At 42.8% G+C, this 27,416-nt stretch overlaps 1 protein-coding gene across 1 annotated transcript in view; it reads right to left on the minus strand.

Annotated features, from left to right (window-relative positions):
• The window catches only part of FHOD3 (formin homology 2 domain containing 3), a 507,831-nt gene that overhangs the window by 6,098 nt on the left and 474,317 nt on the right, over positions 1-27,416 (minus strand). The window contains exons 26-29 of the mRNA XM_006150579.2: positions 24,040-24,232; positions 18,917-18,940; positions 16,965-17,139; positions 6,201-6,362 (exon numbers count right to left, since the gene is read on the minus strand). Coding sequence (XP_006150641.1) covers positions 6,201-6,362; positions 16,965-17,139; positions 18,917-18,940; positions 24,040-24,232 — 554 coding nt within the window. The remainder of the gene's footprint in view (positions 1-6,200; positions 6,363-16,964; positions 17,140-18,916; positions 18,941-24,039; positions 24,233-27,416) is intronic.

Raw genomic sequence — 27,416 nt, forward strand, 5'->3', positions numbered from 1 at the left:
CTGAGGGGGGAAAAAGAGAAAGAGTGAAAGAGAGAAAGGTGAAGGCAGGTCTGATCTACTTATTATAGCAGGCCAGGGTGAGGTGGACAGTGGTGGGTAAGAACGCGGTGGTGATGGCAGTAGAGTGACAACTGAAGAGGTAGGATTGGTGGGTATCACTTCTGTTTACAGCAGCCCCTAAGTGCCTACTGGGAGCTCCAATCCCACCAGCATTAGGGCCCTGCAGCAGAACAACAGATTCTGGAAGGGAAGGACAGGAGGTGGTAGGAACTTGTCACACATAGGTGCTTTATTGACTCTTACCACAGCCCTGGGAAGCTGGCACCATTGCCCTTGTTGTCTCAAAGAAAACAGGCTCAGTAAGGCAAGTAATTTTTGTAGGAGCTCATCTCCATTTCTGTTGTATCATATGTGAATTCCTGAGCAGAGATGGGTTCCGTTTGAACTTGACAGCAAGGAGTGAAATACAGTGTCATCTCATGGGTAAGGTGTTTGGCACTTTCCTGAGTACCATATGGAAACTCGGCCTTGCCCACAGAATGTCCCTTGGAGGCAGGAAGGTCAGATTCTTATATTTTTCTTTTCTTTCTTTCTTTTTCTTTTTTTTTTTTTTTAAAGAGGTTGTTTCTATAGGGCGCATATGCTCGTCAGAAAGGCAGAGAGAGACAGAAAGCAAAGTCACCCCTGGGGTGGGGGGATAGCCACGCCATGATCCCTTCTCCTCCATTCTCCTCTTGGGCACACACGCACATGTGCCCGGCGTGAGTTTAAGCCACCAGGTCCGGGACTCGAAACACAGTCAACTACATGGGAGTCCAGCAACATAGCCATTATGCCAACTGCTGGTCCCTATATTTTTTTTACTGATCCTTCCCTCTTTTGAACCTCTTTCTGGGCCACAGAAGTGCCTGGCATACAAAGAAGCCAGCTTTTTCTTTCAGTGTGCTAGGTCCCCCCATTTATGAGGGTGATCTATCTGAAAATAATGCAGTGAAACACTTTAAGTCTCTCCCTACAGCGTCTGTCTCTAACAAGGCTTCCCTCTGAGCCCAGACTTTCTGACTTTTTACCTCCAGCCTGGCCCTGCTCTGGAGCAGAGGGCTTCCCTCTAAAACAACACTGGTTCTAGGTACAGGTTTGAGAAAGAGACCTTTGATTCTTTCTTGGACTTGTTCTATTTATCCTCCCGTCTGTCCTGTACACCTCCTGAGTGCCTTCAGTTATCTTCAGAGGAGGGGTTATCTTTAATGAGCTTTAAAAATTATTAGGTGCTGAGTAAATACTCACGACACTACTGTTGAAAAGACAAATAGCTGGGGCCAGCTGGTGGCATGGCGGTTAAGGTGACTGGATCCCACATGACCTAGTGCACAGTTCTCGAGTCTTGGACACAGCAGCTTGAAAAATATGCCAGGCACATGTATGTGCTGTCAAAGTCCTGAGTTGAGCATGGAGGAGAAGGGATTGGATTGTGTCATGGCCATCCTCCCAGTGGGTGCCTTTTCACTTTCTCTCTCTGCCTCTCTCCAGTGACTGCATGCGCCCTATAGAAAATTGAAGAAAGAAAGAAAAAACACAAGTGTGAGAAACTTGGTCCTTTTCTTTAGCATTCTACTTTATCATACTCCAAGAGCATTTGTCTGGCCTACTGCCATTGTTAACTCTCATTGTTAACTGTAAGAGAATATATCATTGGTTCAGGGCAAATCAGGAAGAACTATTTAAACAAAATTGCAAGGGACATTTTTCTTAATAGGATTAGTGGGAAAATCCTTGGGTAACTTGAGACACTACTTTGGAAAACTACAGGCAACTGAACCGTACTGTGTATTGATGGGATCTAGGGCTGAACTGATATTTTGTAAGACATAGCTCCCGTTTTGTCTAAAAAGGATTCAATCATTTTTATCAATAGATTTAACAATTCTCTGTTTCCAGGAAATTCTACTTATGAGATCGTATGGCTACATTCCTCAATAATCTATAAAAGAAATAAGATTTTAGCTACATCAAATAAATGTGAAATATGTCACATGACCTTCAAGAGGCGTATCAAAGCTTATGGGAGACACACAGTGAGGAGGAGTCATGGTGTAAGGGGACCAGAATCAGGGCATTAGATCAGAGCACTGCCTTCCTCTCCCAGCATCCCTGGGATCACACCTCTGGCTCTTCCCACTGAGAAGCTGCTCCTGTAAAGGTCACCAGCCTTAATTTCTTAAACAGCCGAGAAACTGGGTGACCACTTATAGGTCACATCCAAATGACTGGCATCTTTATAGAAACGGAACCCAAGCTCAAAACTTCATGGTCATGTTACCTGGAGGATTCAGTCTCCCTCTTGGAGAGAAACTCACTAGAAAAGGGGCACCCAGCCTCTCTCAATCATGACAAGGCCTGAGCTCTTCCAGGGATAAAAAAGAAAGGCCATCTGAGCCCTTTTCTGTTCTTTGACTTGCTGGGCTAGTCAGATAGGCAGCCAGTCGGGTAGGCAGCACCTCCTCCAAAGATGGGTCAGAGAGAGAAAGAACAAGAGAGAGGGGGTGAGGGAGGGCTTTCTCTCTTCTCCAGCTGTTAGGGTCTGCCCTTTGGAATCAAATTGGGAAGGACCCCTCAACCTGAGCATCAGGAGTTTTGAAGGAAGGTCAACACCCAGGAAGCCAAAGAAGGCAATTATCCCTGGACAAAATATGTGCTCCCAATATGGTAAAAAGAGAAACTAGAATGAAAAAACAAGGAGCTCTGAGAACACTCTCCCAAGGTGAAAGCCACCAGCAGATGGGAGAGCCTTGGCTAGAATCCCAAGAGTTAGGTCAACTACTTTACAGGCTAGAAATCACCTGAACAATGTGAAACCTTTCATGTAATAAGACTCTGATTGGCACCAGCTGCAAAAGCAGCAGAACCAGGTCATGAGAACCTATAAATTGATTAAAATGCCCTTGGTGTATACAGCTGACTGCATGTTTTAGGCCTTAGCAGGATGTTTGGCATGTGTAGCCTCCTCACAAGCATCACACATGAAAGGAGATATTTAATTATCTCTGAGGATCCTCCAGTGGCCTGCAGGCCATAAATTTCAAGGTTATGGGATGGACTCTGTTTAGTTTCCTGCAATAGCTGGGCTATTCTTGTCCTCAGCCAAATGAGTTATAGCCCAAATATGTTGGCTATTCATTATCTACTTGCCTCATTGCCACCATTAAACAATCAAATCAAATACAGCATTGTTTCAGGGTGAGACCCAAACCACCAAACTTCACATTGATTTTGGAAATTGCTTTTTCTTAGCCCTTTAACCTCTGTAAAAAGCTGGAGTTTATCACCCCTTTATAATGGAAATCAAAGTCTAACTTCCCTCCTCTTAAATTTCTGATGATAGGGCCATTACTTATAAATCAAACTCGTTACAGATAAACACTTACATACCGGCTGTGCTGTATTTGTTACAGTAACTATGTCACAGGAAAAATGTGTTTGGCTAAATAAAAAGAATATACGGCTGTTTTGCATAAGATAGGAATGGAAACGATACCACAGGAAATTATTTTATGTCAACCACAAAAACAGGCAAAATATCTCTCTGGCCAGATTGAAGAGGAAAATTAATCATGACTGTGTTATTGTTCCCAGTGACTTTATGTGCCTTGTTCTAAGAATCTGGTTCTCTGCAGACCAGAGGGCAGGGCCAATGGGCCAATGCAGACATGTGACCTATAGGAGGTCTAGACATGTGACCTATAGGAGGTCTGCCCACCCTCAGCCTCCAGAGATTGGCCAGCCCAGCGTCTCATGTAGACTCCTTATCTGGAGGTCCCTGACCCAACCCTGCCCAGTTTCTGTCAGGGCGTTCACTCCCTGGCCTGGTAGCCCTCTCTACCCCTCTCCCTTGGTCTACCTTGTCCCCATGGTGAGGAGGGGACTAATGCTGCCACTGCCATAAGACCAGGTGTCAACTGTGTGAAGTTTCTGTCATTTGGATACCAGTTTATTGAAGTAACTAAATGGGCAATACAGCTCAATTACTGAAGATAATCTCCCTGAGATCTCAAAAAAGCCTTTCATAAGTTTTACCTTAAAAAAAAAAAAAAAAAAAAAAAACAAAATCAAAAACAAAAAAAATAAAACTAAGATTTCTTAGGAAAAACAGGCAAATGATTTGGACAAATACACAAAAGAAGAGACACAAATGGCAAGAAGTTCAACCTTCCTAATGTGGGGGTGGGGAGATGTCAATGAAAATCACAGGAAATATAATTTCACACCCTTCAAAAGTGCAAAACTAAGATTCACGATGCAGTATGAGTGAGGATTAGCCTTGCCTTGTTGAAGAAGAACTTGCCACCTGAGGACAGGCAGTACCTGTTATTCCTAGTCTCATGCCTCAGTGCTTCTCCACCTTGTGAATGTGGATCACTCGGGGATCCCTGCTAAATGCAGACTCTGAATAGGCTGCTCTGGGAAGAGGCCCATGAATCTGTATTTCTAAAAAGCCTCCAGGAGAGGCCCGTATTATCTGGGCCCAACTTTACATAGCAAGTCCCTAGTCAAGTTCTTACACAGGTACACCAAGAGACAGGCAAACAATTTCAGAAGCACTAGGTAAAGAGCAAAATATCAGAAATAATAAATGTAAAGCCCTTTCATATTGATAGTGGAACCCACAGACATACTCCTGATAATGTAAAAAGCCAGTTTCCTGGAATGATAGCTTTCCATTTTAAAATAGAAGGAATGAAAGGGTGGGGGGCAGGTGTACACTTGGAGGAAGAGCCTACCTACTAATGTAATGTCACTGATCCCCTGCGGGGCAGAGGCAGGGCCCCAGGCCTCAGGGCCCCTCCCCTGAAGTTCTGAAGCAGCTGGCCAGGGTGCAGCCCAGCTATCTGGAATTTAAGAACCTCTGTGGAACTGATGTGCACCCAGGATTGAGAACCACTGCTCAGGAGTCCTGTTACCCCAAGAGTATACCAAGGGGCAGCGGCATCGACCTCATCCAGAAGCTTTCAGAGACAGACTCTCAGTACACCGGTCTCAGTACATGAGAACTGCACTCTCCCCTCACTGCCCCTAGTCCCCTCACATGTTTTTGTCCTTCATGGGAAAGAATCCCCATCAGAAACTAAAGCAGATCATATGATAGGAGCAGGGCCCAAGAGGCTGTAGAAATTTGTTAGAGTGTTCTTTACCCTAGAAACAAACATGTCACTGGGTCTAACATGTGCAACCCACACCCCAATTACCTCCTGTGTGAATCTCAAAAGTAAAACAAGTCGGGGCTGAGTCTGAGTTCTTAAACTCCCTGCCTACCAGGAATCACTCTCCTTGCGCTTTGGGGAGAAGGAACAAGGTCAGGCAGCCAGGCTCCCTTTACTTATTACCATTCCTTATTCCTAGAGACTCAAACCACCTCTTGAGGGAGCCAGGAGGTAGATGAAGCTTGTGGGCTGGGTCCTTTCCTGAAACACCCAAGGCCACAGTTAATGTAGGCAGAGGTCAAAGGGCCCATAGGGATCTCTTCTCACTACAGAGTTCCTGTGAGAGCGGGCACAGCAGGAGTGACAGCTCCGACCCCCTCCCCCCCTCCCCAGCCCAGGGGGCAGGAGCTAGCAGCAGCCTCCAAGTAAAGGAGAAAACCAGTCACTTTGATGTCCTTGATTCCTCTACGTGGTGGGAAAAGGAAAAAAACTGGTCAATCTAGGCCAATGATAAACATTTTAAGCATTCTACTGACCCTGGCTTTCACCTTCAGCATATTTGGGGACGGTGGTGAACCCCAGGGAAAACCAGTCTTCAAGTGGTTTTCCAGCAAGTGGCCCCTGAAACTGCATAAAGGACAGACGTCCAGCCTCGAGCAAAGCATCTGGGGCAGTATTAGGCAGTGAGCTCTACTGCACTCACCCCTATAACCACAGACATGTAAGGGGCTTTTGGACCTTCCCGGAAACAAAGAGTTGAGAGAAGCCTGGCTACAAATGTCAGAAGTACTGGACAGGTGCACCTGCAGTTCCTACCTCCGCAATGGCCGACAGTGACAGTCCAGCTTGAAACCATTTCTCAAGTGCAAGTGGGCACTCCAAGTGGCCCAACTAACAATTCCCCAGAGATAGCCTCTGAGTCTCTGCCCTTCCCAGGTCATCTGTAGAATGGGAGGGCAGACCACTGCAGGGGTGAGTCTCTCATGATTTAAATACACTCACGAGATTTCCGGTTGGCCCGGGATCGCTTCCTCTCCCGTGGCACTACTCGCTGACTGGGCACCTGTGTGGCCGATTTGACGATGCGGTCCATGATCTCATCAGCTGCATCGTCTGTGACATTAGGTGAGTCATCGGTTCCCATAGTCCAGGAACTAGTGGATCCTGAAAAATTAATCAGAGAGTGCGGTACTCAGAAGAAAAACACAAAAGAAAAAAATAGCATTGCTCTTCCAAGCAGCTGGGTTCTATCAGCAACTGATCACAGCAAAGGTCAGAATGAGAGCACTGAGGGCAGATCCAGGGCCCTAACCTGTCCCCACTGCAGGAGGCCCCACTGTCGCTGGTGACCACTACCCACCAGGCTTGAGATACTTGGGTATTTCATATTATCCTGTAACGCAGCTGTGTTCTTTTTTTTTTTTTTTTTTTGGAGAGGTTTTCGGTATAGGGCGCATGCGCTCACCAGACAGAGACAGACATAGAGACAGAAAGTGAGAAATCACCCCCAGAGGGGATGGCCACGCTGCAATCCCTTCTCCTCCATTCTCCTCTCAGGATCTTGGGCACGCACGCACACGCGCCCGGTGTGAGTTTTAAGCCACCAGGTTCAGGACATGAACCGCGGTCGACTACGTGGGAGTCCAGCGACATAGCCATTACGCTAACTGCTGGTTCCCAACGCAGCTGTGTTCTTGTCACTCATTTACTTCTCCCCCAGGAGTATGATCTGCACCTGCCATGTTCTGTGATCACCTGAAAGCAGGTAGCCCACACCACACTCTCCTATGCACATCACCCATACCCAGTGACACACATCCAGTAATGTACAGGGCCTTGCCAAGGGACTTACTGAGTCACCTATCTATTGGTGTGTATGTCTAGCGAATCAATTAACCGTATCTTCTCGTTGAGTTAAACAGAAACCAATGAATTGCGTAAAATACAGTTCACCTTTGTATTGCCTAGTTTTTAAAAACTGGAAAAGGATTGCCCTCTTCAACCAGCAAACGCAGGTAGTGACATACATTTTTCTTTGGTGCATTCATCTGCTCTCTGACCAGAAAAAAGTGCTTATAAATAACTACATGTTAAGACAGGCCAAGTCTGGGACCAGCAGTAGGAGTAATGGCTATGTCGCTGGGACTCCCATGTAGCCAACCACGGTTCGAGTCCTGGACCCCATGGCTTAAACTCATGCTGGGCACATGTGCATGCATGCACAAGATCCCAAGAGGAGAATGGAGGAGAAGGGATTGCGGCGTGACCATCCCCCCTGGGGGGTGATTTCTCGCTTTCTGTCTCTATGTTTCTCTCTGTCTGTCTGGCGAGCGCATGCGTCCTATAGCAAAAACCTCTCCAAAACAACAAAGACAGGCCAAGCCTGACATAAAGGCATCTGCCAATAGACAAGCAAAATGAAAGCATCACCAAAACGTAGGCTCCCGAGTAATGTTCAAACAGTTAGAAATTAACATTAATTTAATACATCCAGAACAATGGCTTTGTGATGGACCAACATCCTTGTAAAATCTCTTCTCTTAGATGGTGAATGTAATTTTTTTAAAGAATTATTTTATTTAACTGTATTTATTTATTTTAATATGACTAGAGAGGAGAGAGAGAGAGAAAGAGAGAGAGAGAAAGGGAGAAAGGAAGCTGCCAGGCCCGGGAATCGAGCCATGGTCAGTCATGTGGGAGTCCAGCATCCTTAACCTACAGGCCACCTGCTGGCCCCATGGCCTCAAAATGTGTCACTTCTACCACCTACATTTTATTTTCAATAAACGTACATCTTCAAAAGCCTATAGGTGAGGATTCTCAGACTCACTGTCTATGGAACACAGGTACTCCTGAACTAAGCCCACTTAATGAAATCATCTTTTCCCAAATCAGAGGGAGAAAATGTTAATCAATATATATTTTAAATTTCTAAGTTTTTCTCTGTCCTATTTTTTTTTAATTTTTTTACCTGGTAGGGAATAAATGAATAATTTAAAAATGGTTATTGAGAAATCATTGGGAACCATAGAGTTCAGTAGTGTGTGATTTTCATGGACATGTGTTTGTGACTGGAAATTTTACTGCAAATATGTAATATACTATAATGTGCTCATAATTTATGCTGGTAAAATTATATTACTGAATTAAATATGGAAATAATTCACACTGCAAGTCAAGTGCCAGGACTCTCAGGTGCTCCCTTGCCTATATGTTTATAAGACCTGTGCCTCTAGGACAGTGATGTTTTCGAGCGGCAAGGATATGATAGTGTTGACATAGTTCTTAAACATTGTTCTGCTAGGGTTAGCAGCTGATAGCGTAGTTAAGGTGCTGGACTTCCACATGGCTGACCATGGTTCATTTCCAGGACTGGCAGTTTGAAAATGGCTCCAGGTGTGTGGATGTGTGCGCATGTCCAAAATCCTGAGAAGAGAATAGAGAAGGAATAGTGGTATGGCCATCCCCCCATGGGAGTGATTTCTCACTTTTTCTGTCTCTCAAAATTGTTTAGCCTAGTTTGTTTTTTTGTTTTTTGGGTTTTTTTTTTTTTTTTTTGCTTTTGTTTTAAGTGAGAGCATACCTGTATGTAGCATTGGCATATGTGAAAACAGAAAATTATACTTTTTCTGCTTATACCCAAGGGAACTTGACCTACTTCCTATCAGAAGATCAGATTTTCTCAGCATTATAAAACTCTTTTAAAAATGTGCTTTTTTTAGAAATGAATTTTTGAAATTTCAGCTGAATTTTTCTGCATTCTTAAGATGGTCTAGGTGTTCTGATTGGTGGCCAAAAGACTCATGATACAGCTTTCAGACTGTGACCCTGCAGAGACTGAACAATGGCTCTCCTCAGAGAACAATCAACAGTGCCATTGTGTTTTACCCTGCAACTTCCTGTTTTCCTTTCTACCTAATGATTTGTAATTCTCTGTTTTATCTTAAAATACCAAACTACCCTTCTGAAAACACACTGAGCTCAATCAACTGTATTTGTACATTTTCAGAACTGGGTCAGAAATAGGACATCACTTAATTCTCTGAGAATTACCTATATTTTTTATTTTATACATCCCTAGGGATCTGCTTTCAATGTTTTATATCAGGAGATGCTTAAAAAGGACATCTTGCTATAGGTCCAAGATTGTCAGACTTAGTTTTGTGATGCCTTTATTCCTTGAATACCTTATTCCTAGTTGGTTATTATTATTATTTTTTTAAATCTCTTTGCCTACTGCCATTCATTCCTATTCTTCCTGGTCATGTGTTTGTCCCACTTCCTGGAGAGTTTGTACACACATAGTCATCAGGAGAATCCTGTCCCTTCTTTTACATCCCCAAGAGACCACTTAGTTTATCACAGCCTCCCATGAGTTAGCAATAAATACATTTATATATACTGAGATATGATGGAGGAGACAAAGCATTTTAACCATAATAGCAAAATATTGCTTTATTTTTATTTTATTATTTAAAATATGGAAATTTTAGTTTGAAAGAAAGTACTGCAGTTTGTTTCCTTTCTAGAATCTAACCTACAGAAAAAGCCTACAAGAAAAATTTACCTCTGAATAGATTTATAGTGCTGTAAAGTAAAAATTAAAAAGTAAAACAAACAACAACAAAAAGTCTGTCTTCATTTTTTTTTCTTTTTGGAGAGGATTTTGCTATAGGGCGTGTGCACTCACTAGAAAGACAGAGATAGAGAGACAGAAAGAGAGAAATCACACACACACCTCCCCCCCCGGGGGGGGGGGAGGGATGGCCATGCCGCAATCCCTTCTCCTCCATTCTCCTCTCAGGATCTTGGGCATGCACGCACATGCCCCCAGCGTGAGTTTAAGCCACCGGGTCCAGGACTTGAACTGGGTTGACTACATGGGAATCCAGCAACATAGCCATTACACCAACTGTTGGTCCCCATGTCTGTCTTCATTTTTAAAAGATAATTTCCCTGGGAATAGATTTCTAGGTTACAAACTCTTTCTTTTCATCAGTTAAAGATATTCCTTTTTTCTTTTCTAGCTTTCATAGTTTCTCCTGAAAGTTAGCCAAAATTCTTTACTGTTGCTTCTTAGAAAGTAATTTATCCTTTCTGTCTGGCTGTTTTATAGTTGTAACCTTTATCTTTGGTTTTTAGCAGTTTGCATAAAGTATGGCTCTCTGTATTTATTTTGCTTTGATTGCTAAGTTTTTAAAAAATATGTGGATAGCATCAATTTGGGAAATTCTCAGTCATTATCTCTTCAAACATTATTATCCATATTCTCCTTCTGGTACTCCAATTACACATATGTTAGAACATTTGACTGTGTTTCATATCTCTTTTATATTTTGTTGTATTCTTTCCATTTTTTTCCTCACCATGCTTCAGTCTGTATATTTGCTATTAACTTGTCTTTGAATTCACTAATCTTGTCTTTTGTTGGGGCCAATCTAATGTTAAACTCATCTGATGAGTTTCTTACTTTATTTTATAGTTCCCAAATATCCATTGATTACTTTTATCGATCCCAATTTTTTGTTGAAATTAATCAGCTTTTTTTTTTTTTTAAATCTGTCTATACTATTTTTTTTTTTAACATTTTAATGGTTATCTTAAGTTGATCTGAAATGGGCTGACTGCATATTTCAACATCTGGAACACTTATGAGTTTGGTGCTATTTGTCCATTTTTCCTCTTGATTGTCATTCATACTTTCATGTTCTTTCCATGACTCATAATTTTAACTATGTACTGGATTTTGTGTATAAAATAATTGTACTTTTATACACAAAATAATACTGAAGTCAGTATTATTTTTCCCCAGAGAGTCTTCTCCCATTCCTCTATTAATAGACTGTGAGGTGCTGAGCTGGGTAGCAATTTTAGTTAAGAATCAGACCACTTTTCTCTTTAATCATCTAAGACTGAGACCTGTGTATATTTGTAGAAAGTACTCACTCTACTTTTGTTCCTAGTACTTCAAGATTGCAAGAGATTTCCTTTAGCATTTCCAGTCTAGCATTAACCTTTGGTCCCCCAGTACTGCATTTAGCAAACCTCTTCATGGAGAAACTCATCTGCATTGGAGTAATCCTTTACTTTTTAAAGAATTATTTTATTTAACTTTATTGATTTATTTTAATTTGACCAGAGAAGGGGAGAGAGAGAGAGAAAAAGTGAGAAAGCAAGCTTATAGGTCTGGGGCTCGAACTGTGGTTAACCATGTGGGAGTCCAGTGCCTTAACCACCACACCACCTACCAGCCGTGATCCTTTCTGTTTTTAGAGAGAGGTTTTTGTTATAAGGTGTATGTGCTCACCGGAGAGACAGAAAGCAATAAATCACCCTGGGGAGAGGGGGAATGGGCATGCCACAATCCCTTCTCCTTCAGTCTCCTCTCAGGATTTTGAGCACACATGCACATATGCCCAGCATGAATTTCAAGCCTCCAAGTCCAGGATTCAAACCGTGGTCAGCCATCTGAAAGTCCAGTGATGTAACCATTATGCCATCTGCTAGTCCCTTGAGGGAATCCTCTTAATTCCAATCTCTTATGCCAGATCACATAGCCATTACAAGTTCTTCTAGGGTTTTTTTTTTTTTTTTTGGGGGGGTTTTTGGTATAGGGTGTGTGTGCTTGCCAGAAAGACAGAGAGAAACAGAGAGACAGAAAGCTAGAAATCACCCCCCAGGGGGGATGGCCACACCGCAATCCCTTCTCCTCCTTTCTCCTCTCAGAATCTTGGGCATGTACATACACGTACCCAGAGTGAGTTTAAGCCACTGGGTCCAGGACTCGAACCACTGTAGACTACGTGGGAGTCCAGCGACATAGCCATTACACCAACTGCTGATCCCTCTTCGGGTTTCTCTTTACCATTAGAATATTCCACCTAAATCCAACCTCAATCCATGCCCAAATAGAGCAAATGCTCCCAGAGAGGCAATCTGAGCTCACCTAGAATTCTAGTTTGTTTAGTCTTCTTTCCTTTCTCAGTTCTCTAACATATTTTTTAAAAGAGGTTTTATCATTTTTTTTAAAATTTCTAGTTGTTAAAGCAGGAGTAGTGCCTTGCCACTCTCCACTACATGCTACATGAAAACAGAAGTCCCCCTTTTGATAGGAGTCAATGTGTGGGGAAGCTGGAAAGCTTCCCTTGTTAATTCTTTTGCCACTCAATGAACAAGAACCTATGTTGTACAAATCCAGCAACACTTTTTCTCTTTGTCCTTTCTGGTCAAGTGTAGATGTCTACTTTCCTTTACAATTAGCACAGACTATTTATGTTTCAGTAAAGGACTCCAGTTCCCAAAATGGCACGCACTACCCTTCCATCCACTGAGGTACAGGAGCTTAAGAATCCAGCGTCATGGCTAGCGTCACCACAGTGCAGGCATTAATGTTCTTCTTGACCTTCCTTCTGGCCATGTTTAGTCTGGAACACAAAGCCTGCAAGAGTCTGGGACACAAACAGACTCATGCACAGGAAGTCTAGTCCTTTTTGTACACCACATGGTACAAATTGTTCCCCTTCCCACACCTCGCATCAGTGCAAATCTGTTTGATTTTATCCTTATCCTGTCTTATGCTTCTTCTAGACCCACATTGCTCAGCATGGAAAGATACTATTTTTTTTCACTTTCTGACCTTTTTCAGCTTATTTTATCCTCTTGTATTATTTATTATTTGTACAGACACTGTCACTTCTTGGAATGGACATCTTTAATAGACAACATTGGCCAATAAGAGAGCACTTTCCCTTCTACATAACATCAATCAGAATGAACCACATGAATGTTCTAGGCTATGGTTCTTTTCTGTGTCTGTCTACTATTGGTCACCAAAAGGCTGCCTTTTTGTGGCCAAAGCATACTATTAACTTATTTTCATCTCTGAATTCTATATCTAAAACTACCAACAAGTCAGAGGGTTTGGAAAAGCCAAATCCTAGAGAGCCTAATCTTTGATTCTTTGATGTAATAATAACGTATGCAAATATTGAAGGATATAGTTCTAGAATTAAGGTTGTAGGAAGAGAGAAGACTTTTCTATCATTTCATCTGTGCTTCTGTCAGTATAACACTGAGTCAGGGATAGAGGGAGGCAGCCCTTCTCTTGGCATATTCTTGACTGGATGTCAAAGTAAAAGCTTTATTGAAGAATTAAGTCCAGGGACCGACCAGCAGTTAGCGTAATGGCTATGTCACTGGACTCCCACATAGCCGACTGCGGTTCGAGTCCTGGACCTGGTGGCTTAAACTCACGCCAGGCACATGTGCGTGCGTGCCCAGGATCCTGAGAGAATGGAGGAGAAGGGATTGTGGTGTGGCCATCCCCCCTGGGGGGTGATATCTCGCTTTCTGTCTCTCTGTCTCTCTCTGTCTGGCGAGTGCACACGCCCTATAGCAAAAACCTCTCAAAAAAAAAAAAAAAGAGTTAAGTCCAATGTCCATCATGAATACAGAGGAAGGGAACTAGAATCAGTAAGATCATACTAACATGACATAAGAAAAGTAGTCAGTAATTTTATTACAAAGAAAAAACTGAAGTGCTGTTTCACTTGGGAATTCCATATAAACACTAGGGATCTAGAATGCAGTTTGCAGGCCCTTTGACCCTCCTGGAATGAGAGTTTGTGATTCTTTGGTTCATAAGAAACTCCAAGAAGCCATATGGATTGTATGATAATAATCCCCCTTCTTCTGAAGAAAACTCAGAGCAACATTTATTTATTTCTTTATGCTGAAGTTACTATTACAATTGTTATTTTATATATTGAAGAAAGCGGACAACAGGAAGATTTTGAAAAGCACTGGTCAGTAAGAAAAGTCATTTAAAAGTTACCTTCTCAGCCATTTCTCCAGGCCTCAGCCCTCTAGATTCTAGCTGCCCTTCTGTCATCTTGGGAGTACGAACAGTCACTAAAGCTAGGAAAATTCTTAGTGAGCTCTGCATCATTCATTACCTGCTCAGTTGTGTGCTATAGGCAACCCACTCTCAGCCTACCTGGAATATTCTGTTTTATGTCTCTACCAGCCATATTCCTACTTGCGCCCCCTTTCACACTCCTGGTTTCTTGCATGAACAGTGTATGCGAAGGAGTCGCCAAGAGGAGCAAGCTTATCTCCAAGAGTTTATTCTTTCAGTTATGAAGTTTGTTATATGTGCAGTGGGTCTAAATGAGGGTCTGGTGAATCTAGCTGTGCTTGGAAAAAGGCTGCCTTTTTGTGGCCAAAGCATACTATTAACTTATTTTCATCTCTGAATTCTATATCTAAAACTACCAACAAGTCAGAGGGTTTGGAAAAGCCAAATCCTAGAGAGCCTAATCTTTGATTCTTTGATGTAATAATAACGTATGCAAATATTGAAGGATATAGTTCTAGAATTAAGGTTGTAGGAAGAGAGAAGACTTTTCTATCATTTCATCTGTGCTTCTGTCAGTATAACACTGAGTCAGGGATAGAGGGAGGCAGCCCTTCTCTTGGCATATTCTTGACTGGATGTCAAAGTAAAAGCTTTATTGAAGAATTAAGTCCAGGGACCAGCAGTTAGCGTAATGGCTATGTCACTGGACTCCCACATAGCCGACTGCGGTTCGAGTCCTGGACCTGGTGGCTTAAACTCACGCCAGGCACATGTGCGTGCGTGCCCAGGATCCTGAGAGAATGGAGGAGAAGGGATTGTGGTGTGGCCATCCCCCCTGGGAGGTGATATCTCGCTTTCTGTCTCTCTGTCTCTCTCTGTCTGGCGAGTGCACACGCCCTATAGCAAAAACCTCTCCAAAAAAAAAAAAAAGAGTTAAGTCCAATGTCCATCATGAATACAGAGGAAGGGAACTAGAATCAGTAAGATCATACTAACATGACATAAGAAAAGTAGTCAGTAATTTTATTACAAAGAAAAAACTGAAGTGCTGTTTCACTTGGGAATTCCATATAAACACTAGGGATCTAGAATGCAGTTTGCAGGCCCTTTGACCCTCCTGGAATGAGAGTTTGTGATTCTTTGGTTCATAAGAAACTCCAAGAAGCCATATGGATTGTATGATAATAATCCCCCTTCTTCTGAAGAAAACTCAGAGCAACATTTATTTATTTCTTTATGCTGAAGTTACTATTACAATTGTTATTTTATATATTGAAGAAAGCGGACAACAGGAAGATTTTGAAAAGCACTGGTCAGTAAGAAAAGTCATTTAAAAGTTACCTTCTCAGCCATTTCTCCAGGCCTCAGCCCTCTAGATTCTAGCTGCCCTTCTGTCATCTTGGGAGTACGAACAGTCACTAAAGCTAGGAAAATTCTTAGTGAGCTCTGCATCATTCATTACCTGCTCAGTTGTGTGCTATAGGCAACCCACTCTCAGCCTACCTGGAATATTCTGTTTTATGTCTCTACCAGCCATATTCCTACTTGCGCCCCCTTTCACACTCCTGGTTTCTTGCATGAACAGTGTATGCGAAGGAGTCGCCAAGAGGAGCAAGCTTATCTCCAAGAGTTTATTCTTTCAGTTATGAAGTTTGTTATATGTGCAGTGGGTCTAAATGAGGGTCTGGTGAATCTAGCTGTGCTTGGAGGCGGTGATTTCTGGCAGTGCGTAAGAATTAGCAGGCAGAGGGGAGGACAAGGTAAGCTAAAGAGACAGCATGAGCAACAAGGGGGCCTCGGTGCCCTGAGGAGGGTGGGGCTAACAATGCAGGAATGAGTGCAAGTCAGTTTGGGAAACAGGATAGGACCACACTGCAGGGCCTTAAACGACAGACAGCAGGAGCAGTTGGGCTTTATCCTGCAGCCACAAGAAAACCGTAGGAGGGTTTATCGTGGTTTCAGACTAGATCAGAGAACACAGGTAATGTTCTCAGATGTAAAATGCACCTTAAATCTTAAAATAAAAAATCCCTTTTGATAAAATCAATCTAGAAGCTCTAATCTATCCTTGGTTTTAGTCTCTGCCTCTAAGATCATAAAAAAGCTCAAAGGGGTAGTGCTTTAATCTGGGGTGTGGCAAATATTTTCTATTTAATTACATGTTTTAGGCCCTGTGGGTCCTACAGGATTTGTCACAACTGCTCAGTTCTGATGTCACAGTGCAGAGCAGCCAGAGAGGCTACACAATGAATAAATACAATTATGTCCTGATAAAAACTTTATTTACAAAAATAGGTTGTAGACTGGGAACCAGCAGTTAGTGTAATGGCTAAGTCGCTGGACTCCCACGTAGTCGACCGCGGTTTGTGTCCCGTACCCGGTGGCTTAAAACTCATGCCGGGCGCGTGTGCGTGCATGCCCAAGATCCTGAGAGGAGAATGGAGGAGAAGGGATTGTGGCGTGGCCATCCCCTCTGGGGGTGATTTCTCGCTTTCTGTCTCTCTGTCTCTCTCTGTCTGTCTGATGAGTGCATGCGCCCTATAGCGAAAACCTCACAAACAAACAAACAAACAAACAAACAAACAAAACAGGTTGTAGACTGACTCTGGCTTGCAGGCTGCAGATTGCCAACCTTGGTTTTAACTCATGGGATCAAATCCACCCACAAAAAGAATTCCTTCTGCATCAATTAAGTTATATCTCGGGGAGTGTTTGTTTTCCAGCCAAAGCTATTGAAGGTGGGTTGAAGACACTGCTGGTGAAGGAAGATGTGGGATTAGGGCAGCATTAAAGATCCGCAGGATTTCTGGCCCTTAGCAGCTATTTACTGCACCCTGCAACAGAGACTGGACCCTGTGGGGCAGAGAGGATAACCCAAGAAGAAGATGAGCCCTGCCTGGTGGAGTTACCTCGGCTTGCTCGGCTGCGTGTGCGGATGCCCAGCACTGGGGTGGAGTCCTCCACAGCGGGGGAAGATGTTTTCAGCACAGCCTTCATGTTCTCGTGCTCAGCTGCATCCTCAGCATAGCTCAGCCCCTGTGGCTGGCTTGGTGGTGCCGGAGAACTGCCAGAGAACTTGCCAGACTGCAAAACCAACCGAGAGTTAGGATGTGAGAACAACCCCCGAAAAGCCAATGCAAGCGCATACAACTTTTAGATGAGGAAATTCTCTTTTTTGTTGGATGAAATCTGCAGATGTGTTGATTATGGCTGTCACCGAGGTTGTGAACTATGACAAAAACCTCTGTGGCTACAGGAAGGTCTATGTCAGAGAGAAAAGCCATGTCCCCAGAAGGAACCCCTCCCCTCCACATCCATCCACTGTAGCAGGTCTCTCCTGACTCATTCAGATGCCCTCAGTGGGTGCCTATTAGGGGTGTCTTATATCAACTCTGAGAAAGCTAAAAAAATTTCATTTGTTGGAATATGCTTTGCTAAACAAATGTATTGTGCTTTATTTTTTGTTTAGTGCCAGAAAAGAATTAAATTTTTCTTAAATATCATTTATAATGGTAGAACCATGAAAGTGGGATTCAATCACAGACTTACACCATGTAAAGAGTTGGAAAGAATTCTTCTAGATCTAGTCCTATCTCAATTTATAGAGAGGGAAATGGAAGTCCTCCTAGAATAAATGAAGTCATTCTTGCTAAAGGTCCCAAAGGGGTTACTGCCAGGGCCCAGAACAGAACATGACAACAACATTCATGCTGAAACTGGATTCAGCAGAACTTATTACTTTTGGTTATGTCAAACATTTCATTGTTTTGGGCCAGCCCATGGAGTGGCAGTAGGGTGGCTGAATCACACATGGTACACTTCATGGTTTGCGTCCCATACCCAATAGCTTGAGAGGCATGCTGGGTACATATGTATATGCCCACAGTCCTGAAAGGAGGGAGGAGAAGGAATTGCAGGGTAAACTTTCCCTATTGGGATGCTATTTTTTTTTTTCTCTCCCCCTCTCTCTACAGTGGGCACACATATCTTCTGGCAAATTAAAAAAAAAGTAGTTGTTTTAGTAAGCATTACAAAACATATGATAATTTTCTCTAATTCTAAGTGAACAAAAAGTCAGGGCATATATGTTTTAAAAGAGGTATGCCAGAACACGGTATGTAGACTATGACAAACTTCCGGATGAAAAACAAAAAGTCAGGTCAACATTTGCAAAGAATAGCTACATAGATTCTTGGCTTCCTCTTTCATCCAGTGTCTTAGCCATGGCACCAGAGCTAGGACACCTCTGTGGAGACTGCACCATCTACACTCTTCTCTTCGCGTTTTCCAGGGCATCAGTCCCACTTGGTTTCTGGTTCTCATACCTGCATTCAGGTTCAAGGACGAGGGACCTCTGCCATGCCCCCTCTGTGTGCACACACACACAGGTGTCCATCAAGGAAATGGGTACGTATCAGAGACTGCCCACAGGCTGGTGACAGAGGGTCTGGCTTGGAAATTAGGCCCTGCCTCGCTTCCCCTGCACATTTAGGACTATTGACATAGTTATTCTAGAATCTAATTCTCATACTTCAGTTGACAAAAGGTTGGAAGGTAAAGCCCTTGTCCACTTTTCTAGGCAGAAGGAGAAGCCACTAAACCTGCCACTCAAGATAGCAGTACTGATTAGTCTCTCTCAGGTCAGGAACAGCTTGGAAAATGCAGTTAACCCTTCAGTCTCTAGTATACACAGACCATGAAAAGAACCCCTATCAGGTGGTTAGTGATCACACAAAAGCCAACTGGAAAATGTCCATGCATGGTTTCAAGCACTGAATGGTGCTGACACTTCATGCTGGCTATGTTAGGTTAGACTACAGCACGCATGGGAAGGTCAGTGTGACGAAACAAACAGTCGTACCTCCATTTCATCCTCGTCATCAGTCTACCAGACAGGACAGGACCGGATGGAAAAGACAGAAGGGATTCTTAGAAGGCACAGAAGTCAGCAAAGATGAGATCATCTCCATGTCACATCAAATTCTAAACAAAGAAAACCAGCCACCACAACCAGAGCACACCCTCTTCAATTGGAAAATGTCAGGAACTGCCAGGCTCCGCCCTTTTGTCTTTGTCTGGGCAGTCCCTCCACGAGCTCCAATACCAGCCCTGACAGGACTCAGGAGAAACTTGCAGGGCTCCAGGCCAACCCCTTGCAGCTACCCATGAGTTCAATGATCAGCTTTCCTGGTTCCTGGACTACTATCAACTTCATTCCCAGCCCTGAACCTTGCCAGGGCTCAAGCCCACCACCATTTTCAGGTCCTCAGGGCCTCAGGGAGTGGATGGCCTCCATGTACCTGGCTCTGCTGACCAGCTGCTGTCCTCTCTCATCCAGGGTAGCAGATGCCTCCCTCCTAGGCTTTGGGATCTCATTACGTTTATCCTTCTATGCATGGCCCTGAAAGGACAAGTGGAATGCCTGCCCAAGAAGAATGTTCGGGGGCCAGTTTTGTGGTCTATTGGTTTAGGAAGCCAGATCCCACATGGCCAGCTGTGCAGTTCAAATTCTGGCCTTAGTATCTTGAGGAATACGTCGGGTACATGTGCATGCATATGTAAAACCCCAACAGGACTAACAAAAGGAAGAGGAATTGCAGAACGACCGTACCCCACTGGGGAACGCTTTCTCCCTCTCCCTCCCTCTCTCTGGTGAGCACATGTACTGTATAGCAAAAAAAAAAAAAAATTCTGTATTACTCTCTTCCTAGAAACATGAAATTGTTCATTTTAAAACTCTCACCTGTCCCTTATGGTGACATGAGGGACAGCTAAATTGATTCAGTACTTTTAATTATTCTATCTCTAGCTAAACTCTTTAAATGACTTTAAATAAAAGTCCCTTTTCTAAAAGGAATTGAAGGTGAAACTTTATATAAATCTCTTGACTTTAAATGAAACACACCTTCAATTAAGTGTTCTCAGCAGTGTTACCAGGCAAAGTCAGTAAAGAAGAAGCAAGGTTTGTTTTTTTTTGTTTTTGTTTTTTTGTTTGTTTTTTGAGAGGTTTTATATAGGGTGCATGCACTCACCAGAAAGACAGAGAGAGAGAGAGACAGAGACAGAGACTGAGACAGAGAGACAGACAGACAGAAAGCGAGAAATCACCCCCCCAGGGCAGATGGCCACGGCGCAACCCCTTCTCCTCCATTCTCCTCTCGGGATCTTGGGCACCCACGCACACGTGCCTGGCGTGAGTTTAAGCCACCGGGTCCAGCACTCGAACCATAGTTGACTACATGGGAGGTCCCACGACATAGCCATTTTGCCAACTGCTGGTCCCAGAAGCAAGTTTCTTGAGCCCAGACTACGCTTTCGGAAATTACAATGCTGCTTCTAGTTCACTACATTCCACGCTGCCCCACCCAGTTGCATTATGACAAGAGACTGTAGTTCTGCTCCATTGCCTCTTATCTTACAGCTTATTTATTTCATCAGAAAGGTCAACCTTTTTTGCTATCATTAACACATGTGCGAAGTGTTGCATATACAGACTCTCTAAGCCTCTCAGCCTCCCTAAAAGTAAGCATCACTCTCTTTTTACAGAAAAGAAAGCTAATATTGAGAGAGGTTCACGATCTGACCCTCTGATGTGAGAGTCCCAGGTTTTACTAGCCTGAGTTCTCCCAACCTACCTGGAGTGTGGTGGCAGAAAGGACCTTAGCTGCCTGTGTTGCATTATCTATGCCACCAACTGGTCCAGAACCAGTTCTGGGCAAAAAGACTGATGAATTCGTTTCTCACTAACCCCTACTCCGGAGGACCCCCAGTTTATGACAAAGAACACCTCCGTAGTTCCATAAACAGAGGTTCTCAACAGCTGAGCTGAGGCTGACTCTACAAATGTAGGGCCCTGAGATATTACACCCAGACTTCTCATCTATGTAATTGCTATCACTTGAATCCTCATTTTATTAAGCATCTATAATAAAAGTGGCTTACTATGGTTTCTACTAAAAGCTATTTTAGCTCTAGTGTTTAGGGACTCCAGCTTCTATATCTATTGTCTGGTTTTATTTTCAGTGGTTTATGCTATATAAGTACTTTTCAAATTGGACTGGGACAATGTTGGGGAATATGCTTGCCTTTAATTATACTCACATCTTCCTTGGCCCCAGTGCGGTGCTGAGCACACAATGTGCACTTAATTGAGAGTTGGGAAAATCTGAGGTTGAACGCTTTGCCTTAATGACAATACCATAATATTCCAGCAGGTGGCAATCTTTCTACATGAATGGTGCCACTTGGGCCAATTAAAAACATGGAGTAGACTGAGAATGAACCCCAAAGCCTGCAGTGCCCAGATTTTAATGGTAATTTAATTTTTTTAAATAAGACTCTAGGGGATGGCAAATAATGTGGTGGTTAAGGCAGTGGACTCCCACACGGTTGACTGTGGTTCAGGTCCTGAACCTGATAGATCGCTTTCTTACTTTCCATCTCTCTCTCCCTCTCTTTCTCTCTCTGGTCAAATTAAAAATTAACAAATAATATGGAATAATTCTTTTAAAAAGTTAAAAAAATCAAACTCTAGAAATAATTACTTCTGTTTAGAGCTGGGGAAACCAAATGTTTTCAGAGAAGGACAGAATTTAAAAATTAGTGGGATCTGTAAAAAAAAAAAATCTCAAGAATTTCATCATAAATTTTGATGTGTTTCATAACTATAAGCACATTGGGACTGTATTTTTCATCCTCCAATGTGTCTCACACAAAACTAAGTAATCCCTTTTTAAAACTTTTAAAAATAATACTTTGGAATGAAATGTGGGCTATAATTTGCTCAAATGGATTCAATTTGCTTCCTAAGCTGCTGTTCTACAGGAGACTGAAGATTCCCTTGAATCTAGATTTCAGGAGAGAATACAGAAGAGAAACTTGGCTGGTGGTGCTGGTATTCAGATCCACCAAGAAGGCCCAGCCTCCTTGACACAGCCTGTACCATGTCTGACTGTAGTGCTGGAAGCCACATGGTCACTATGGTTAGAAGCCCTGGCTTACTTGACCTGAAACACTCCAGGTCCATGTGTGAGTACTCGAGATCTGATAAACTGGAAGACTGGAGGAAGGGGATCATGCTGTGACCAGACCCTATAGAGGGTATTTTAAAAAAAATTCTCTCACCCACCTACCTGCACACGTATGCATGTGTGCAAACATACACTCTATCAAGAATAAAGGGAAGAAAACCTATCAGGGACTGTAGAAAGTATTTATTTTGTAGAAAAGTGAGATGAGCACCCCCTAAGGGTCCAGAAAAATTGCAAGAAACATGGACTTTAGGTGAAGGTGGGTGATAGAGAATTGATTAGTCCAAGGTTCTCCTCAAAACTGATGTAGAAGGGAACCAGCAGTTAGTGCAATGGCTATGTCGCTGGACTGCCATGTAGTCGACCGCGATTCGCGTCCCGCACCTGGTGGCTTAAAACTCACGCTAGGCGCGTATGCGTGCGTGCCCAAGATCCCTAGAGGAGACTGGAGGAGAAGGGATTGCGGTGTGACCATCCCCTCTGGGGGATGATTTCTCGTTTTCTGTCTCTATGTCTCTGTCTGTCTGGCGAGCACATGCGCCCTATAGCGAAAACCTCTCAAAAAAAAAAAAAAAAACTGATGTAGAATTACAACAAAATTTCTAAGTTCACCCATCTGGCTTTCCATGTGAAGGTCAGACCTCTCAGGAATGCAGAATCTCAGGGATCAGTAACCATATGCACCCTGTTCTGTCGACACAGTGAATGCTACCTGGGCACAGAAGATAGCCTCAATGAGGTCTTCCTAAACTTCCCAAATTTGTTTTCTCCTCCCTAAAGAAGACCCTGTGACTGGAGTTCAGTTGAGGTTTCCCACTCCTGGATGACAGCATTCTCTGAAGCCTAATCCTTTCCTCGTTCCTTTTCCCTGTATCACCGGGAGCCCACTTGGATTACATGCACAGATGGGAAAAGATCATGGGCATCAATCCAAACAACAGGAAAAAAATCATAAAGAGTCCTTCAACAGGTTCCAAGTAGGACCTGTATCAAAAAGAGGACTATTCTCCCTATGTCTGATCAAATAAACATAAACAGGAGTAAGGGAGTCCCAGGAAAGCCTTCCCTTTTGTTTGGAACTGACCTTATATGATAGCTTACTAGTAATTGGTCAGGTGCGTGGGATGCCAGCCTGGTTTCCATGTCTCATGAAGGCACGGCAGAGTGAGGAAATGGCAGTGTACAGCTTTGCCCACCTCTGCCATCTTCATGCATCCCTTGACCCCTCACTTACTGAGACTCACTGAATGCCCACTGCATGCAAAGCCTGGGTGGGCTCAGAGCCAAGGTGGGAGAGATGGGGAAGAGCCCCAGGAACAGAAATGGCATGGAAGAATGCAAGGGCTCCCCCATGGTGCTGTAGTAAAATCTCTGCGGGACTGACTGTCCTCTGGAGGTCTCCCTAACATGAATCCTGTGACTCTAGGGACTGCCAAGAGTCCATCGGATTGCATCTTTGAGCAATCACATCAGTTTCTCTACCAGATGCCCCAAGTGGGCATCCATTTATATGCATATATAGCATCATTATCATTAAAATCTTGAATCAGTTATCATATCAGTACGTTTGTCTTTCTAGGATAAGTGGCATTCTCTTTTACATTTTCCTTTTCTTTCAGCTTTACTCATATCACAGGTAGAATCACACATGTAATATCAGCATCACACAACACACCAACACGAATCACATACTGTTCTTTCAGCCAAGGAATCTTAAGTTTAAATGTCCCAGTCCTTGTCTGATTTATAGCAGATGTCCACAGAAATAGTAAAGGAGCCGTTTAAGGGTGCTTTTGAAAGAAGGGATTTTCTTTCAGTCGACATAAATAATAATGATGTAATAGCAGTAGCAGTAGCATCAGTAATGGTACAGCTCCCACCCTATGGGGAAGTGTTACAGTTGATCCCACATCCAAAATAAATGACATAAAGAGATAGATTTCATGATACTTACATCAGTGATCATCTTCCCTCTGGTTTTATTTCTCTCTCTGTGGTTGGCCCGTTTCTGTTTCTGCTGCAAAACCCTTTCCCTGGTGGTGCGATACTCTAGTGCAAATTCACTAATAATCCTGCAGAACTTGTTTATGTTCACGTCCCGAATCGCGTAGGGCGGATGCCCCATAAAGAGCAAGAAGGAGTGGAACCTGCAAGGTAAAACAGTCACGGCAATGACTTCAGTTTTAAGAAATGAGAGTTGTCTAAAATCTTTCATGAAGAAACCAGTGAGCCAAGCTGTCCTTGTTCTTCACTCCTGCGGCTTTGCATTTCAAGAGTCCTCTATGAAGTGAAGTGAAAGTGCAACAGAAATCAAGTTTGACTCAATTTCTCACGGATGGCACTCTGTCTAGGTGGTAGGATTTCAGGAGAGTACTTTTTCTTTTTGCCTAGATGAGTTTTAGTGTTTTTCTAAAATGGATATGTAAAACGTTAGTGAGAAAATGATAAACTACTATTTTGAGGAAAAGATTGCAGTTTCTAGATTATAGGAGTTGAACAGGAATAATGAAATGTTGGTCAGAAATTCCCTTAATGACTACTTGGAGTAGATAGCGACATTCTAGGAATGACATGCTAATTGACAGTTTGTACAATGCAACAGATGCTTATGACATTTTCTGAGCAATATTTTGAAACATTTTCTTGCAATATTACATACAATCATAATTTATTAGGAAATACCAAATAAGAAGAACAAAATTAATTTATTTTAACTATTTAATTTATAAATTAAAAATTCCTGGGCCAGCAAGGTTATGTTGTGATTAAGGCAGCTGGATCCCACATGACTGACTATGCAGTCTGAGTCCTAAACCAGCAGCTTGAGAAACACGCTGAATACACTCGTGTGCATGTCCAAAATCCTAAGAGGAGAACGGAGAAGAAGGAATTGCAGTGTGGCCAATCTTGAGGGAGATGGGTGATTTCTCACTTTCTCCCATCTCCTGGCCCCCTCTACTCCAGCAAGCCTATAGAAAAATCTAAAAATCACAAACTTTTGTTTAAAACTTTTGGAGCAAGAATTAAAATGAGCCAACAAGTACCCAATTTGTAGTTATTCAGAAATGAGAAAGGAAGATAGTAAGAGACAGAGGGAACTCTTTCTGCAGAATAAAAAGAATTCTATAAATGATACCACTATTTGTAGACAAAGCTTTTGGTTTGGATCACTAATTTGTACTGTTCAAATATGGAGTTTTTTTTAATAAGAAAAGACAGTGTCTAATTAATTTTGTGAAGAATAATAAAGAAGAGCATATATAACTTGTACTTACAGTAAATGGGGGCTGAAAAAATACTAGCTAAAATATGAAACCTTCAGAAGAAAACATAAATCTTCATGTGACTTTGGATTAGATCATTTTTTTATATAGGATAACAAAAGCATAAACCAAGGGAAAAATAGATAAATTGGACTTCATCAAAAAACGAACAAACAAACAAACTGAAGGAAGTAATCCTTCAAAGGACATCATCAAGAGTGAAAACAATAACCATAGCATGGGGAAAAATACTTTCAAATCATATGGCTAATAAGGGACTTGTATCCAGAATTTAAAACTCAACACTAAAAAGACAAAAATAAAAAATAAAAAAAGTCAAAGGGTTTGAAAAGTGAATTCTCTAAAAATGTGCACAAGATCAAGTTGTACATGAAAAGATACCAGTCATTAGTGGAATACAAATTCAAAGGAAAACAAGGCCGTAGCACACACATAAGACACTGTGCTCCGGGACCAGCAGATAGCAAAATAATTATGTAGCTGAATTCCCATATAGTCGACTGTGGTTCAATTCCTGGACCTGGTGGCTTAAACTCACACCAGACGCATGTGTGTGCATGCCCAAAATCCTGAGAGGAGAATAGAGAAGGGACTGCAGCATGACTAATCACCCCTGGGGGAGGGTAATTTTTTGCTGTCTCTCTGTCTCTCCAGTGAGCTCACGTACCCTATAACAAAAATCTCTCTTAAAAAAAGAAAAAAAAAAAAAAAGACACTGCTCCACGGGCTGGGACCACATAAAAAGCCTGGTTTGGTTCCCAGTTCAAACAAAAGGCTCAGTGCGGTGGCACACACTGGTCATCCCAGTGAACCTGAGGGCTGAGACAGAGCGGTTGCATGCTCAAGGCTAGCGGAGGCAATATAATGAGACCCCATCCAAAACAGCTGGAGTGTACTGCACACACATAGTCCCAGCTGGGGGCTATAGCAGGAGGACTATGATGTAGCAAGATTCTGTCTTGAAAAAAAAAAATAGAGAAAGAGACAGGAAGACAGTGATGGGCCCAACAGTGGCACAATGGTAAAATGTAACACTTTGAGAAGCAGATCCACGTGGGAAGGTTACCAATTTGTATTCAAGACCCTCCCCGAGTATGCTGGGCACGCATGTCCCATGAGCGGACACTGGCTCACTGGCTGAAGCTAGGGGCTGACTGTGGCATCAAGGCCCTGTTGGGGGTGCTGTGTGTGTCTCTCTCTTAGAAAAGATAAACCTACACACACACACACACGTATACGCACATACAATGAGATAAAGATTCATATCCATTAGGATGCTATGATAAAGGCAGGCTAAAACAAGTGTTGGTGAGGACATGAAGAAATTGGAGCCAATACAATGCTGGTGGAAACATAAAATGGTGTAGCCATGTGGAAAACAGTCCAGTAGTTCACCCCAACTTAGACAGAGTGACTCTATGATGCCACAATTTGGTGTCTATCCACAATGAGATAAAGCTTCATATCCATTAGGATGCTATGATAAAGGCAGGCTAAAACAAGTGTTGGTGAGGACATGAAGAAATTGGAGCCAATACAATGCTGGTGGAAACATAAAATGGTGTAGCCATGTGGAAAACAGTCCAGTAGTTCACCCCAACTTAGACAGAGTGACTCTATGATGCCACAATTTGGTGTCTATCCACATCTCCCAAAGAAGTGAAAATATGTGTATAAACAGAACTTTTACCCAAATGTTCTTAGCATTATTCATAATAGCCAAAAGCAGAAGTAGCCCAGCTGTCCATCAACAGAAGAACGGATAAACAAACGTAGTATACCACAAAGCCCTGCATGGCCAACTCCGCTCTCTCTCTGGCTTCATCTCTTATGACTCCAGCTATACTGAACTCCTGGTTATTTCTTGAATAAGCCTCAGGTCCCCTTTCTGATCTGAAAGAGACTCTGGAGGGACACAGAGGCTGAGGAGCAGACAGCCTGCAGGGCCTATGGGGAAAAGTGAGGTGGCCCCCACACCAGGGAAGAAAACAGGCCTGACATGGTGTCAAGAACAAGCTGTTCCCTATGCCAATAGTGTTTTCCCTAC

This window comes from Tupaia chinensis, unplaced genomic scaffold, assembly GCF_000334495.1.
Source record: "Tupaia chinensis unplaced genomic scaffold, TupChi_1.0 Scaffold000290_1, whole genome shotgun sequence".
Lineage (NCBI taxonomy): Eukaryota > Metazoa > Chordata > Mammalia > Scandentia > Tupaiidae > Tupaia > Tupaia belangeri.